At 38.2% G+C, this 16708-nt stretch overlaps 1 protein-coding gene across 5 annotated transcripts in view; it reads right to left on the reverse strand.

The window, feature by feature from the left end:
• Positions 1-16708, reverse strand: part of GAPVD1 (GTPase activating protein and VPS9 domains 1) — a 73237-nt gene that overhangs the window by 28321 nt on the left and 28208 nt on the right. For 3 of the 5 annotated variants that reach the window (XM_030858675.2, XM_030858672.2, XM_060300437.1), the window contains 9 exons: positions 16137-16223; positions 14113-14247; positions 13777-13966; positions 9590-9750; positions 7218-7347; positions 6001-6126; positions 3865-4038; positions 1865-2005; positions 452-586 (listed from right to left, as the gene is read on the reverse strand). In XM_030858675.2, coding sequence (XP_030714535.1) covers positions 452-586; positions 1865-2005; positions 3865-4038; positions 6001-6126; positions 7218-7347; positions 9590-9750; positions 13777-13966; positions 14113-14247; positions 16137-16223 — 1279 coding nt within the window. The remainder of the gene's footprint in view (positions 1-451; positions 587-1864; positions 2006-3864; positions 4039-6000; positions 6127-7217; positions 7348-9589; positions 9751-13776; positions 13967-14112; positions 14248-16136; positions 16224-16708) is intronic. The other 2 variants (XM_030858677.2, XM_030858674.2) reach the window with 1 other exon arrangement.

Here is a 16708-nt window from a genome sequence, read left to right on the forward strand (position 1 = left end):
AATGGTAAAAAATAAACAGCAAGAACAAAATAACCACACAAAAAGTATATGAAGTTTGGAGAAATGTATACATTCTCACATTTTTTGTATCTCAGTTCTTTACATGTGAGTTGTTTGGTATTATATCCTTTATTGTACAATTGCTTAAATATATTTACCTTGATTTGTACAACATAATCAGAATTATCATGTGATGTCTAAATACAGTAGCAGAGGTTACCAAGAACAGATAGAGTTATAGAGGGAACACACACAGACCATTTGTCAACTACTTTGACAGGCTCTATAACGGCACACATTAACTTCTCATAGATGTCAGGTCCCACAGTAATAAGTTTACTGGAAATTACTCAGATCTTAAATAAAATACATCTCTTTGCTATCAACTTTATAAATGGGGAGGTGGGAACACACCTTCAAATCCTTATTCCTTAAAACAAGCCAGACATACCCGACACAACACTGAGGCCTGGTGTGCTGGGGCGGGAACTGACCTCCCTGACATCCGTATCATCAGATGTGCTACCCAGTCCTGAACAGCTCTCCAGTTCTTGCAGTCGCTCCTCCTGCTTTAGATCTGGGGCCTCTAAACAGAAAAAGTGAGGTATCACATTAGTGATTCTACTAGCACATCACAGTTTCAACTTTTGCAACCCAGATGAAGAAAGCTACCAAGGGCATGAATGAAATCAGTGTAAACAGACTTTTAAGTCTGGGCCAGTTAGCAAAGTTAGTTAGATCAAGTGTTAAAGAGGTCTAGGTTGTGATTTTCATCCTAATACAGGCCAGTTCACTGTGCGCAGATGAAAACTCTGCTTCCAGATCACTAATCTCATACAGTATTCTATTGGTTAACAAGTAAACTAAACAAGAGAATACAGAACAGCTTAGCATTAAATCAACCACTTTCTAAAAAATAACTCCTATGGATGTTCAATACTGAGCTAATCCTACTGTCTCCTTATGTAAAGGTTAGCATGTCTGAATGTGGTAACATTAAAAAACACATATCAAGGTTGCTTCATTATTCTTGAGCCAAGCGATCAAAAAGAAGGTAGTTCAGATATATAGTTACTTATATTTGCATTCTGGTAGTTGACATTTAGTTGAAGACAAGGATTTATATTCATAATCAGAAAAAAAGCAGAAATGCAATACATAAGAGAAAGTACAAAATACTTTATATATGTTTATAATAATCTTGCACAAAATAATTCTCAGGATTCCAGAGCCTCAATGTCAATGCATTTCAAAAATACATTAGGGGGCTTCCCTGGTGGCGCAGTGGTTGAGAGTCCGCCTGCCGATGCAGGGGACATGGGTTTGTGCCCCGGTCCGGGAGGATCCCACATGCCGCCGAGCGGCTGGGCCCATGAGCCATGGCCGCTGAGCCTGCGCGTCCGGAGCCTGTGCTCCGCAGCGGCAGAGGCCACAACAGTGAGAGGCCCGCGTACGGCAAAAAAAAAAAAAAAAAAATACATTAGGTATCTTTGGGTCAAGTTCTCCAAATCTAAACATGCTTACCAGGCATCCAACCACTCAGAGTGGTTGTGATAAGTTAGTGGGAGATACTGAACTCAATGTCCCACATAGAATCCTGATGAGTTACTAACGATTGCTTCCAAGATAACTGAACAGAGTCAGAAAGCACCTGCCATCTTAGCCTATGCCATCCAACACTGCATTTTTTCTTGATGGACAGAAAATACCCTAAACTAATTTTCCATTTGAAATTCTTAGCAATGTGATGGCCTCATACTTGTCAAATGTATATCTGACAAAATGTACATAATATAGAAGCTAGGATACCTTATATTTAAAACTTCTGTGCAAATCAAAAAGCAAACAATGACAGCATACTAACCTGAGTCACTTGGCAATACCTCTACACTCCAAGCTTCGCTTGTTGTCTCTGATATGGTAGAACCAGTGCAGGGGTCAAGAAGCACTGACCCTGAACCTGGCAGGCACAGTAAACTGCCTAACATGTTCTCTGCTGCTGCACCTGTATAACCAGTGGGGAGTAAAGGGTTAACAAACGTCCTCAGGGAAAGAGCAGTGATGATGGAAAAAAGCCAAACACTAAGCTAACAAAATCTCTCTACTCACAAGAAAGAAGCCAAGGAAAGAGTAATTTCAATCAATAATACCACTAAAAACATAAATTTCCCACTTTGGTCACAATAACACAAGCTCCTTTTCATCAGTTTCCTACTGTTCACCTTAGTCTCCATCGAGAAAACACAGATCATTAGGACAAGTCATTTCAACTAGTTTTCACCTTGATTTTTTAGCAAATTTTACGTGTCCCTAACATCTAATATTTTAGTCCTTCAGGGATTAAAAACACTCAAACAGAGACTTTTAACCATAGAGAGTTATACTGGCCAAATATGTTTTCTTCTGGCACATTAGCCACATATTCAGAGCAATAAAATATATTTGCAGGAAAACACACATCTCCTCTGTAGCACTCATTCAACTGCAAATACAGCTTATTGCCCAAATACAGCTCACTGCCAGGAAAAATACTATTGTACTTTGACACCTGGAACAAAATAATGCAAAACCAATTGAGAAATCTATTTACACTGCTTAAAAATACAAATAGAAAGATTAAACATTATTGTAAACCTGTGTTAAAAATACTCAAGTTCAGAATGCTCCACTACTTCTGATTAAACCTAATAAAAGAACAATCTTATTTCAGTAGATGAAGAACCTTTGGAAAAACTGGTAAAAGGTACCTTTTAAAGATACGTCATGGTTACCAAGGGGGAAAGATGGGGGGAGGGATAAATTAGGAGTTTGGGATTGGCATATGCACACTGCCGTATATGGAATAGATGGTCAACAGGGACCTACTGTACAGCAGAGGAAACTCTGCTCAATGCTCTGTAATAACCTATATGGGGAACGAATCTGAAAAAGAATGGATATATATATAACTGAATCGCTTTGCTATACCCCTGAAACTAAGACAACACTGTATTGATAAATCAACTATACTCCAATATAAAATAAAAGTTAAATTTAAAAATTTAGAAAATAAAGATGCATCATGAAATAATTACAAATAAAATAATGTCTGGAACCTGCCTGATTAACCTGTGATTACATAATCGGGGGAGGGGATAACAAGGTGGGAGAAGAGATGAAACAAAACTGGCCATGTATGTATGTGTAATTGGTGAAGCTGAGTGATGGGTACATGGTGTTCATTATACTGCTCTCTCTTGTATTTGTTTGAAATGTTCCATGATTTAAAAAGAAAATAAAGATGGTGATTACAAGACTGTATGAATCTTTCAGAACAGACAGAACAATATCCTAAAAAGGGTAACTTTTAACGTATGTAAATTGTACCTCGATAAACTTGATATAAAAAAAAGAAAAAAAGAAAACACTGGTCATTCTTTGGAACTGAATTAAATCTTCCAGAAGTAAATCCGGTTTTTAGAGAATCTCAGTATCATATTATTCTGAAAGATTTTATGGCTATAACCTGTAAGAATTTTCATGTTAGGGCAAGGTGTTTAGTCTCAAAAGAAGAATATGTTAATCATAGACTAAGAACATATACTATGCCCTGCAAACAAGAATTGACAAGAAGTTGATTCAAAAGACTGTTTTTTCTTTTTTTGCAGGGGGAGGGGCACTTAAATGTAGACAGGGGAAAATACTACCTATATTTAAGTAAAGAAAAAAGAAATACACAAATGCCTTGTCACATACAATTACCTCAGTTTCCCAGTTACTGCTAACATACACACCATGTTTGTCAGAGCACTGAAGTTCCCTCCCATGAGGGGTGGGTGGATATGAATAAACAGCAATCTTCCAGAGACATTAAATAGCAGTTACCTGCGATTTCTTGCAAGCGATCTTCATCAATGTTAGGGTCAAAATCACTTCCCAAGACATCTGTACTCCACGTCTCACTCACTGTTTCTGATATATCCCTATCATCTGTCAGTCCCATCATGTCACGAATTTCAAACTTCCTTAGCTTATCATCGAGATTATCCTGGGTTGTAGCTATCAAAAACAAAATTAAGCACTTAAAAAATGGTAGCACAGCTATCATTTTTTATATCAACTTTAAAGACCTTTTTGTCTTTGAACTTCAAGTTACATATTTTAACATTAACACTCAGCACATAGTACTAAAACACTGAATTATTCCCTCACGGATGTACTCTTTCCCTCTCTGAATTGAGTTCTGCATATGTCCTCCCCCTTCCAGTAAATTAACTGGGGCCATCCATGCAATCAGTTGTCTCCCTGTCCTCTAGAGTGTGACTTTGGTCAAGAATTGGGATATATTCCCCTTTCTCTGAATTTGCACAGGCCTGGTTCCTTGCTTTGTCCAAAAGGTAAGGAGGAAGTGTGCCAGTTGTGAGTTTAGGCCTCAAGAGAGAACTTAGAAACCTCTGCTCTTTCTCATCCTTGTTCTCTCATGAGGACAAGCTGAAACCAGTCTGCTGGAGGATGAGGAACCACATGGAACAAAGCAAAGGTCATCCTAGATGAGCCAGCTCCCCAGTGACCAACGGACCCCCAGCTAAGATTAGCAGAGCTCCCTACTCAACCATGATGACGAGAGATGCATGAATGAGCCCGGTCCAAATCAGAACCACCACCTGGCTGACCCACAGACTTGAGACCAAAAATAAATGTTTATTGTTTTAAGGCACCAAGTTTTGGGGTGCTTTGTTATGCAGCATTATTGTGGCAATAATTAACAGATAAACCCACACCAAAACAAAAAAAACAAAAAAAAAAACGTGAAGCCTTAACCACTGGACCACCAGGGAAGTCCCCACTCACTTCTTAACCTAGTATTCACGAGTGTAAACTGCCAACCACCCATATCAGAATCACCTAGACGGCTTGTTAAAGAGGTGATATTCTCTCTATCTTAAGCTAATATTATTTTAGGTTTCTGTTATCTGCAGAAATTTTAATCCTAAATAATACAGTGACAAACTGATCCAGCAAAAACATAGCATTACTTTTATTCACCCCACACATAACCCAGTTGGCAATACTCTTTTCCTTTCCAAAAACAGACTGATCCAGGATTTCTAGAAATGAGACATGGGAAATGCCTTTTTTTTCCCCCTAACTCCCCAGGTGATTTTTACACACACTAAAGTCACTGCCTCAAATCCAGTTGAGGGCATCTGCCCTCAACATTCCTCTGAAAGCCACCACTGATCTGTAAATGGACAAATCCAAAGGACTTTTTCATGTTAATCTTGCTAGAGCACAAAAGGGATCCATCTACTTTTCAGCCTTACCTCACCCTATTACCCTACTTGACAGTTCCTGAGTAAGTACTATGGCTTCCCACCTCCCTGACTTGCTTATACTACTATTCCTTCACCTAGAATATCTCTAGTTTCAGCCAATGCAATGCCAGCCAGGCTTTGAGGTTTTTATTTTCTCCCAATAAGCTTTTCCCTACACTTTCAACCACATGTATTTCTCACTCAGAACTGCCAAAGCACTTTTATGATAATTTTAATCATTTGTGTACCATTCTCTCCCTATTCTAAGTTCCTTGAGCTCTGCGTATTTATCTTAGTATCCCTTAAAAATTTAATATTACAGAATTGAAACACCATATATTACAGAATTCAAGCAATTCATTTTAACTATTCTATGTAATTTTAGCCTGAATAATCCACTTAGCAACTAAACACACTTTTTTTTTTTTTTTTTGGCCAAGCCGCGAGGCTTGCAGGACCTTAGTTCCCCAACCAGGGACTGATGCTGGGCCACCGCAGTGAAACTGCTGAGTCCTAACCACTGGACCGCCAGGGAATTGCCAACTAAACACATTTTTAAGACCTGAAGGAACTATGAGTAAATGCAAGTTTAATGGTCATTATATAATCAACTGAACACAGCCAACTTACATGGAAACAGATTGTTTATTCTGCAACCAGGTAAATTCTTTTGCTGCTTGAACAGCTGAATTCAACCTCACTTTACCTTGCTCATGCTCTAATAGCTGTAGAGCTTCAACTCCATTACTCCCAGAAGGTCCTGCTCCAAGTTCTGATACAGATTCCCCTTCCAGGTCTAGTGAGGATACTGAATTAGAACGATTTGAAGGACCTAGAGAAACGTTTATACTGTGAGTGAGCTTTTTTTGACAGTCATAAGCCACCATGTAATTTTTCATGCCTTGATAAGAGACTAAAAAGACTGATTAAAGTGCTTTTAATACTGTTAAGCCCTATAAATAAACACGCCCTTTAAGCCAGAATTTCTGCTTTTAGAAATTTATCCTAAGGAACTAATCAAAAATTCACCTAAGGTCGCTTGTTGCAGTGCTTCTTACAATGTCTGAAAAGTGAAAGCAATCTACATGTGTAATCACAGAAGAATGTTTAAGTTATGATAAATGCCCAACTGAAGTTAAAGAAAATAGACATTAAAAACCATGTTATTTAAGAATGCTAAATTACAAAGGGAAATGTTACTGTTATATTGTTAAACAAAAAAAGGTTACAAAACAGCCTAAGCCTAATTTTGCTATAAATAAACCAAAATGTTAACTGTTATTAACAGAATGGTAGGGTCACAGATGGTTCAATTTTTCCTTCATTTTCTAGAATGAATGTACACTACTTATGTTTTCAAAAGTGAGAAAAAAAGGAAAAGTTATTACCATCTATGTTTATTTTAAAATGTTAGTCAAACTGAAACTTTTTCATTAAAAAAGCTTGTTCTAGCGCATGGAGTGACATATTCTCACTTTACAATCTTGCCTTTTAATTTTTTTTATTCCTATCCTACTTCCATTGTATCTTTCTGCTTCATTAAAACATTAGCAGTATACACAACACCCTGAAATACTAGTGAGTCAATTTTTTTCCATTTAGACATGCATTATATCCCTCTAAAGGAGCTCTACAAGCTTTGGTATATGTTAATACTAGTGAAATAAAACTTGGTATTATTCAAGTCTCAAAGCAGACTTAGATCGTCTCCATTTTATATGACCAAAGGTCTCTTGCAATGTCAATTTTATTCAAAGAAACAATCTTTACAGCCAACTGTTCAAGATCATTAGAGGAAAACTTCATTACGCTCCTCAGTGAGAGGCACAGGTGGCATAATTGTAATTTTTAAGGCTCCTTTAAAGAACACAAAACAAAATATTACTTGAATCACACAACTCCTTGAATGAAGTAACCCTTCACCTTCAGATATTCCTTCCAGATTATCACTGCAGAGGGAAAAGCGCAAGGTTTTATCAGGTTTACCGTGGAGTTTGTTTTCATCGACAGGGACATCTCCTTGTCCTCCATCCGAAAGCTGCATGTTTAGGACCTGAAAAATAAAATGCCATTAGTTTATCACAACTGAGAGATTCTTGATAAGAAAACAAACCATGGCAAATGCATATTTAAGTTCATCTTAATATTAAATTATCATTTTTAACTGAAAACCCATTTATAGGGCTCCAATCAAGTTTTTAAGTACCCCTGGGATAAAAGTGTACCAGTTAGAAGAACTGAGCCTATGTCTTTCCATCACCCTACCAGTTTCAGCAACTGAACAGGCAACTGGACATCGATGAGCAGTGATTAGGTTTGCAGGTGTCAGAGGCTTCAGACTCAGCAGTCCGGTCCTCCCAGTTCTGCCATGGGCCAACTATGTAAACTTGGATAAGTATTTTAAGCTCTCTGAGCCTCATCTTCTTCATCTATAAAATGGTGATAGTAACAGTATATATGCCATGGAGTTGTTGAGGATTAAACAAAAAGATGCACATAAAGCATTTGGCACAGTAAAGTGACATATTAATTTTGTGTGCATTTTTCTAAAAGTTAATAAACTAATTAATAGGAAAAAAACATGTAAACAAATTATTTTGTACCAGAATTAATCAGTCTAGTTAGAACCTCCACTTGATCACCATACACACGGCCACAAAGTCCATACCAGAAGCCGAAGTATGACTTCTATGCCACATCTAGCTTAGAGCTGATTGCCTTTTTACAGAGCTTTCTATCTGTTAGATGATTTCCAAATAACAATTACTTCTCACTCCCCACAAACCTCATAACTCAGCTCTGTATGTGTATCTCCAACTTAATGAAGAACTGTGTGCTTTGCTGGATGTCACAGCATGTATTAAGCACACCTGGAACTTGAACTCACAACCACTGGGTTCCTAGGCTGCTGCTGGAATGTGAAGAAGAGTGTCCTCAATTAAAAAGAAAAAACAACACAAAGCCAAAAAAAAAGAAAGAAAACCCTTAAGTTGCTGTTTTGACCCTGCATTTAAATAAGTAAATTAAAGGTTTTCTAATGGCTCCATCTATTTATTCATGTGATGCTTTTAAAAGGTCATTTAAAAATAGAATCTTTTCCCTGTTTGCTTGAAATTAAATGCAGACATAAAGATTTTACATTTTGTATTTGTAAGATAACTTGAGCCTTCCCACTCATCAGAGTGAGCAATGTGCAATGAATCTTCAGGAAAAATCCATCTAAAGGCCTTGAGAGTGGTATGAATTAACGAAAAACAAAAGGATCATAGCACAATCTAGATATTTCCCTGCGCAGGAATGCTGGCGGCTGTCTTCAAGGCTGCCATTGGGGTGGGGGGGTCGGGGGACGGTAACAGGGGGAGTAAAATGCCACAGACTCTCTTACTGAAACGCAGCAGTTCTTTTCTTCATTAAGCATTTCCCCTGGTTGCCACAAGTTTATTACATTCTAGAGTTCCCAAAAAGTTGATTCTGACAGTTTTTGCCAGCTTATTCACTTTGAATGTGTGTGGGGGGACAGGGTTGTGGATTTTGATGGTCCTCTTTCCTACAAGTCATGCCACTTAATCAACCACCATCATCACTGTATCAACCACTATAACGGGTCCCTTCTTCCCAGGCCAGGAATAGGCTTTGTTGAATAATAAGCAGGCACTGCTGAAGGTAAGAAAATGCTTCTTTCTCAAGAGGTCACAATCTATGACAAGAGGATCCTATGTTTAGAGAGTCAAAACTTCTTTCCTCTTGCTTCTGTCCCAAGTTCTTCTGTTTACAAATATCTTAAAACTGATTCTCATATCCCCAACCCCATTTCCTTAAAATATTTTACTTAGTTTTCCTTTCAATTATCTCTTCCATTTCTTCCCAACCAGCTAAAGAACAGAAATTATTTCTAAATACTGTTTGGCTCTTTAAAGCAGGAATACCACTACTATATCATTAAAAAGAAAAGAAACATAAAATATTTCCTACAAGTCACTGGAAAAGTCTCTTCAATTTCCATAACACAATTTCCTGGCTTCCTGCCTCTTCTACTACTATTAGGAAAATTCCTTTTGGTATGGATCTGGTTATCAACTACAGTGCCACAGGTTTATTAATGTGAAGGACCTCCAGAACTGTTCACAGGGAGTTGAGCATTTGATGGGATATCATGGCAGACCCACTGAAGATAATGAAAAATATTTGTTAAATGTATACTGATTTATAGAAGCAAGTGACCTTTACTGAGAAGAAAAGAATCTGAAGTTCTTAACATTAATAGCTACAAGTTAAGGGTAACAATACAGTCATACCTCATTTTCTGACATCATCCCTGGAGTAAGCTGGGGACCTGTTCCTAAGGAAATGACCAACACCTCTTCTGGCTGCACTTCCTGGATGGTTTCTTGAGCTGATCCTTCATGGTCCATATGTAAGTCCATCAGAACATTGGTGCGGCTTCTGCTCCGAGTTGCTAATAAAACAATTTCAAGTAAGATAATTTAGAGAAAAAGACAAAATGAAGAAAATGGCACATTAATACAAAAATATATTTTCTATTAATGTAGAACATTTGCACATGCACAAAGAGTGGTGAGAACATGAATTTAAAAAAAAAAAAACAAACCCAAATCTTCCCAGCTACTCTACTAATGACTAATACAAATTCTCCTTCAAAACTGATCAACAGAAACAATGATCCATGTTCACCTGACAGGGAGTGACACAGTTTACACGTGCAGAACAGCAAACACGTCCCAATCAATTTAAGACTCGGGAGTGACAAGAAAAGCATTACTTTATTCCTTATCTTTTCAAGGTATAATAACTTCAACTATTTCTCCAACAAAATGATTTAGCTGCCACAGGTCTCCCTTACTAATAACTAAACTTAAAAGCATTAGAAAATTTCATATAGAAATCTGATAGCCATAAAAAGTTATACACGTCGGCAACTGCTGACAAAACCAGAATCAGTTTTTGAAAACACAGTTTTTCCTGAAATGTATTAACCTCTTCCTAACGATGCAGAAGAGTTCTCTTTGTTTGAACATAAGTTTCCTTTCTGCTTTATGGGAACATTCTAAATTAATGAAGGATCTGATTACTTTGGGGTGTTTTTCCCCTACTTATAAGTAAAGAAGTAATACCTTTTTCTAAAGTAATCCATCCTATAGATCGTACAAGAACTTTTGCTTTTGGTGGGTTTTTGTGTTTGTTTGTTTTGTTTTCTGGCTGCACTGAGCGGCCTGTGGGATCTTAGTTTCCCAACCAAGGATCGAACCCGGGCCCTCGGTAGTGAAAGCACGGAGTCCCAACCACTAGACTGCCAGGGAATTCCCTTACAAGAACTTTTGGAAACTGAAAGATTTAGATAGTTTGTGACAATTTCTCTATGAACTTTAGTCTTCTGTGATAAGTGTCAGGTTGTTTTCAGAGGACAATAAGATTCAGTACAACCAGAATACTAAATAGATACTCCTTCAGGGCAAATAGAAGTGCAGACATCAAGCACAAACACTCAATTATAATAAAAGTCTTTCAACTTCAGTTTCGGTGAAAGCTGACCTACTTGAAGACAGAACTATAAACAATCATGTTCTCTCCACAATGCTGTAGATCAGTTCATCAATCACTCTTACTTTCAAAACTCAAAGCACACATCAACTTCCAAAAGTCTAAAATAGGTTCACTTACACCTTTCTTTGCTGACCCTCACTGTCTTCTCTTGAATTGTAAACTTAACTTCAACTTTATGAACAACTACGTGAATCTTAAGGAACAAACTTCATAATTTATAAAAATGCAAGTAATCAAAATTTATGTACCAATTTACATGAAGCAAAAGCAACATGCACATGGAGCAAAAGTTCATAAACTATTTCTTAAATAAAAGTTACATAAGAAAAGGAACAGCCTATTACCCACCAAAAGGGGTTACTAGAGTAATAATATGAGCAGTAAGATTGGTGGCTAAGGAATCCCAGACAGTTATGGCTGCGAACTGTTGTCCTGGGTTGTGAAAGCATTAAACAGAAAGAAAATCAACCCTCTGAATAATGGACACATCTTTTAAAATATGAAATAAGTTCAATGACCAGGTCACATGACTATACAAAATAATACTGGGCAAACATTTGAAATTTACTTTCCATTATACTCTTATTTAATGAATGACACTCTGGATGAAAAGAAACGAAAGAACACAAGTGAATCATGGAAAAAAGAATCTCTGGTTTACCAAAAATCGTTTATTTCTTCATGTTAAAAAAGTGCTAATAGCCTATAATATTAAAAATCATTCAATGTCAAGTTTATTTTTTTTTCTATTTATAATTCTGAAAATTGACGTTTTGAGATGATGAAAGCCAAAGACTTGAAGAATATGATGCCACATTCCTGTTGATAATATTATTCCATATTATGTTAAAAGTAAGGTAGATTAATTTTAAGAAACTGACAATTCTTAACAAATCAGCTCATGGGAGTTTAAAAATGAAATCCCATTATTCAGAATGTATAAAATATAGGGCTTTCCCTGGTGGTGCAGTGGTTGAGAGTCCACCTGCTGATGCAGGGGACACGGGTTCATGCCCCGGTCCAGGAGGATCCCACATGCTGTGGAGCGGCTAGGCCCATGAGCCATGGCCGCTGAGCCTGCGCGTCCGGAGCCTGTGCTCCGCAACAGTAGAGGCCACAACAGCGAGAGGCCCGCGTACCGCAAAAAAAAAAAAAAAAAAAAGAATGTATAAAATATAATAACTATTCACGCTCACTAACTGCTGCTGAGCTCCTCATGACCGTTAAAAAGTTGGCACTAAAATACTCTGCTCCCTCGGTCTAAACACTCTCTCTGTGTCTTGTTTACTTTGTCTAACTTCCATTCATCCTCCAAGAGAAAGTGCAGCCTTCACCTGCTCCCGAATCTTCTCCTGACAGCATCACCACACCACTAAGTTAGGTGTCCCCATAACCCTCTACGCTTATCTCCATCAGACACTCAGTACACTGAAGGGTACTGGTCTCTTCTCATTCTCCCCAACTGGACTATCAGCAACTAACCTAAGTGTAAGGGCCTGACTTACGGGTCTTTGTATGACCAGTGTTGAACACAGTGCCCCGCCTGCAGGACAGTGATCAGACCACTTTTTGTGTCGATTTTTTGCATGAATTAAATGTGAAAGAACATTTAGAAAATGCTTACCCTGTGCCTGGTACATAGTATACATATGCTCAATTTGTTTGTGGATTTATATAGATATTATTACAGATTATATAGATTTATTATGGATAAATGTTTACTAAGGAAATAAGGCTTAATTAAACCTATTTCTTAAAATTGACAAAACAGAAGTTTTGCCTTATTTTATAAAATAACAAAGATCTTAACTCAGTCAATAAAAGACTGGCTATTAATAATAATGAAAAAATAGTAACTATATATTTTCAACTTTACTGATAGAAATTTCTCAAATAATATTATTTTATTATATTATTTAGAACTCTGTGGAAAGAACAGGGCTACATAATTCAAATGATGACAGTACATAATTCAAATGATGACTTAAAGTAAACAAAGTATACTGCAAGTGGCATGATTCCAATTAATTATAACAAGTATGTCTAGATAAAGCTAAAGCCTGGGCTTCCCTGGTGGCACAGTGGTTAAGAATCCACCTGCCAACGCAGGGGACACAGGTTCGATCCCTGGTCTGGGAAGCTCCCACATGCCGTGGAGCAACTAAGCCCATGCGCCACAACTACTGAGCCTGCACTCTAGAGCCCGCGAGCCACAACTACTGAAGCCCACGTGCCTAGAGCCTGTGCTCCGCAACGAGAAGCCACCGCAATTAGAAGCCCGCGCACCGCAACGAAGAATAGCCCCCACTCGCTGCAAATAGAGAAAGCCTGCGTGCAGCAACGGAGACCCAACTCAGCCAAAAATCAATCAATTTATTTAAAAAAAAAAAAAAAAAGCTTAAGCCTACGGATGAACCTTAACTAATCTGGTGCAATTTTTTTTTTTTTTTTTAATTTTAAAAGTTGAATTAGGGCTTCCAGGGTAGCACAGTGGTTAAGAATCCACCTGCCAATAGAGGGGACACGGGTTCAAGCCCTAGTCCGGGAAGATCCCACATGCCGCAGAGCAACTAAGCCTGTGCGCCACAACTACTGAGCCTGCGCTCTAGGGCCTGCGAGCCACAACTACTGAGCCTGCATACCACACTACTGAAGCCCACGCACCTAGAGCCCATGCCCCGCAACAAAAGAAGCCACCCCATTGAAGAGTGGCCCCCGCTCACCGCAACTAGAGAAAGCCCTCACGCAGCAACAAAGACCCAAGGCAGCCAAAAAAAAATTGAAATACCACCAGTAAAAATGAAGAGAAGAACTTCTCCAAATTATTTAAAACTATATTCCCAAATGCTAAGCAATAACAAAGGCTAAGAAAGAAATATTAAATTTAAAGGAAAGCCTCAATATGAGAAATTCTCTTTACCTATAGGCAATCGATTCTTTTTATTTGCTGGAGTGGTTGCTGGAGACAGCTGAGGAGTACTGTAGGGAGTCATTTCCAAACTGCTGCTTTTTCCTGGCTTTGCCTGGGGTAGGTTTGCCAATAAATTGTCAAGAGCCATTCTATCTTCTCTCAGTTGATCTCCAGACATCACACTCTTCATAAAATTCACCTGGCAAAAGTAAAAGGGCATTTAGCTTATGAAATCAATTTTTCAAACACAATATGTATTTCTCACACAATGTACTCATCTAGGACTCTGCCCATGTTCAGATAAATGACTTTTGAGAAAGTCCTATTAAAGAATAAAGCCATTACCAGAGTAATAAGCTGACTGTAGGTTATATAAACTACAGTTCTGCTCAACCCTTCCAGAAGATTAACAGAGGACATTGGCGGGGTCTCCACTGCACGGCCTCCAATCACCACATCAAGGAAAGCAGCAACACAGCTCTGTCCAAACAGGAGAAAAAAATCACAGTGAAATACTTCCTCTTTAAAGTAAGGGAACAGGGACTTCCCTGGTGGCACAGTGGTTAAGAATCCACCTGCCAATGCAGGGGACACGGGTTTGAGCCCTGGTCTGGGAAGGTCCCACATGCCATGGAGCAACTAAGCCCGTGCACCACAACTACTGAGCCTGCGCCCTAGAGCCTGCAGGCCACAACTACTGAGCCCACGTGTCACAACTACTGAAGCCCGTGTGCCTAGAGCCCATGCTCTGCAACAAGAGAAGCCACCACAATGAGAAGCCCACGCACCGCAATGAAGAGTAGCCCCTGCTCGCCGCAACTAGAGAAAGCCTGTGTGCAGCAATGAAGACCCAATACAGCCAAAAATAAATAAATAAATAAATTTATTAAACATAAATAAATAAAGGGAATAAAATTTCTGATTGAGGTGGACAAGCATGTAGAAAGTTTTTCTTCTTGAAAATTATATTAAACCCAACATTTAAAAAAATTAGACTCTCTATGAACTGATGTAAAATAATCTCCAAGATATTCTGGTATATGAAACAAACACGAGGCAGACAGTGCACACAGTCCTACCATTCGTAATTAGGAAAATATATTAGGAATTTGCTTGTATACATACAGACTTCTTGAAGGACAGACAAAAGATTGATAACATGAAGAACAGTTAGGGAGGAAATGAAGGTTAGAGATCAGAGGTGGAAGGGAAACTTCACTATCTAACCTTTGAATTTTAGGTTGAATGTACAGCCTACTCAAAGTGTGATAAATTAAATTCCTTTATTTTTTTAAATATTTATTTATTTGGCTGCGCCAGGTCTTTAGTTGCGGCATGCAGAATCTTCACTGTGGCGTGTGGGATCTTTTAGTTGCAGCATGTGAGATCTTTAGTTGTGGCATGCATGCAGGATCTAGTTCCCCCACCAGGGATCAAACCCAGGCCCCCTGCATTGGGAGCGTGGAGTCTTAACCACCGGACCACCAGGGAAGTCCCTTAAATTTTTATTCAGTTATACCAACTGAACAATGCTATGTTAACTTATGAAATACACTTAAAATTATACATTTATTGCTGATTCATATATTCACAGACTTGATTTAGTGACAATTTTTTTAAGTCAAACTTTTTTTTTTAATTTTATTTATTTTTTGGCTACGTTGGGTCTTCGTTGCTGCGCGCAGGCTTTCTCTAGTTGCGGTGAGCGGGGGCTACTCTTCATTGCAGTGCGCGGGCTTCTCATTGCAGTGGCTTCCCCTGCCGTGGAGCATGGGCTCCAGGTGCGCGGGCTTCAGTAGGTGTGGCGCACGGGCTTAGTTGCTCCGCAGCATGTGGGATCTTCCCGGACCAGGGCTCGAACCCATGTCCCCTGCATTGGCAGGTGGATTCTTAACCACTGCAACACCAGGGAAGGCCCTAAATCAAACTTTTAAAAATAATCTTAATAGCTCTTTGGCTCTCATTACAACGGCATCTCCTCAACATTTCTATAAGTGAGAATTAGTAATCTTTTTTTTTAATTGAAGTATAATTGGTATTTATATATATATTTTTTGAGAATTAGTAATCTTTGATGACATCTTCCTTTATTTTCTTAATTAATTTTTATTGGAGTATAGTTGCTTTACAATGCTTTGTTAGTTTCTGCTGTACAGCAAAGTGAATCTGCTATACAGACGACATCTTCCTTTAAATGCTGCTGATCCAACACTGTATCCTCTATAGCCAAACCAAGGGTAATTGAAAAGAATATTTAGTTTACACATCACCTAGGGACAAGATTTAATAAGGAGAATAGTTAGGTTGACTAATACTTCAGCAGAACCTTCTATAAACAGTACTTCACACGACATAGTATTCACTCTTACTTTGTCAAATTTTCCAAGGCTGCTCTTTGTCCGGGGATCTCCCTCTTCAGAGCCAGTCATTGCTAATTGCTGCAAAAGGCGGCCAACCTGCAACCCAGAGCAGAGGTGGGAAGACGTAGGCTGTAGACACTTACACAGTCCTCACTGTGAAAGCACTTCCATTCCATTCTACAAATCTATTTCATAAGAATATTAACACACTAAATGGGTAACTAATAAGAACCTGCTGTATAAAAAAAAAAATTAAATTAAATTAAAAAAAAAAAAGAATATTCACACCACCTGACCAGGCATACAAAATAGGATCCCAAATAAAATGTGCATCTTGTCTATGTCAGCTTTTACTATATTTTATTACATTTAGACTGAGTTATAAAGAATAAGTAGAAAATTTTGCTTTGTCTTTAATTCATATTATTACAACATTAGGAAATGAAGGTACACACCTTTGTTTCTGCTGCTGTACTTTTCATGTGTTTAGAAATTTAATTAATTTGTAAAAGCTGACTCAAACTATCTCAAGTTATTAAGTACTTTTCCCTATAGTTCATAAAGTACTCAAGGTAAATTTT

Source organism: Globicephala melas, chromosome 6, assembly GCF_963455315.2.
Source record: "Globicephala melas chromosome 6, mGloMel1.2, whole genome shotgun sequence".
Lineage (NCBI taxonomy): Eukaryota > Metazoa > Chordata > Mammalia > Artiodactyla > Delphinidae > Globicephala > Globicephala melas.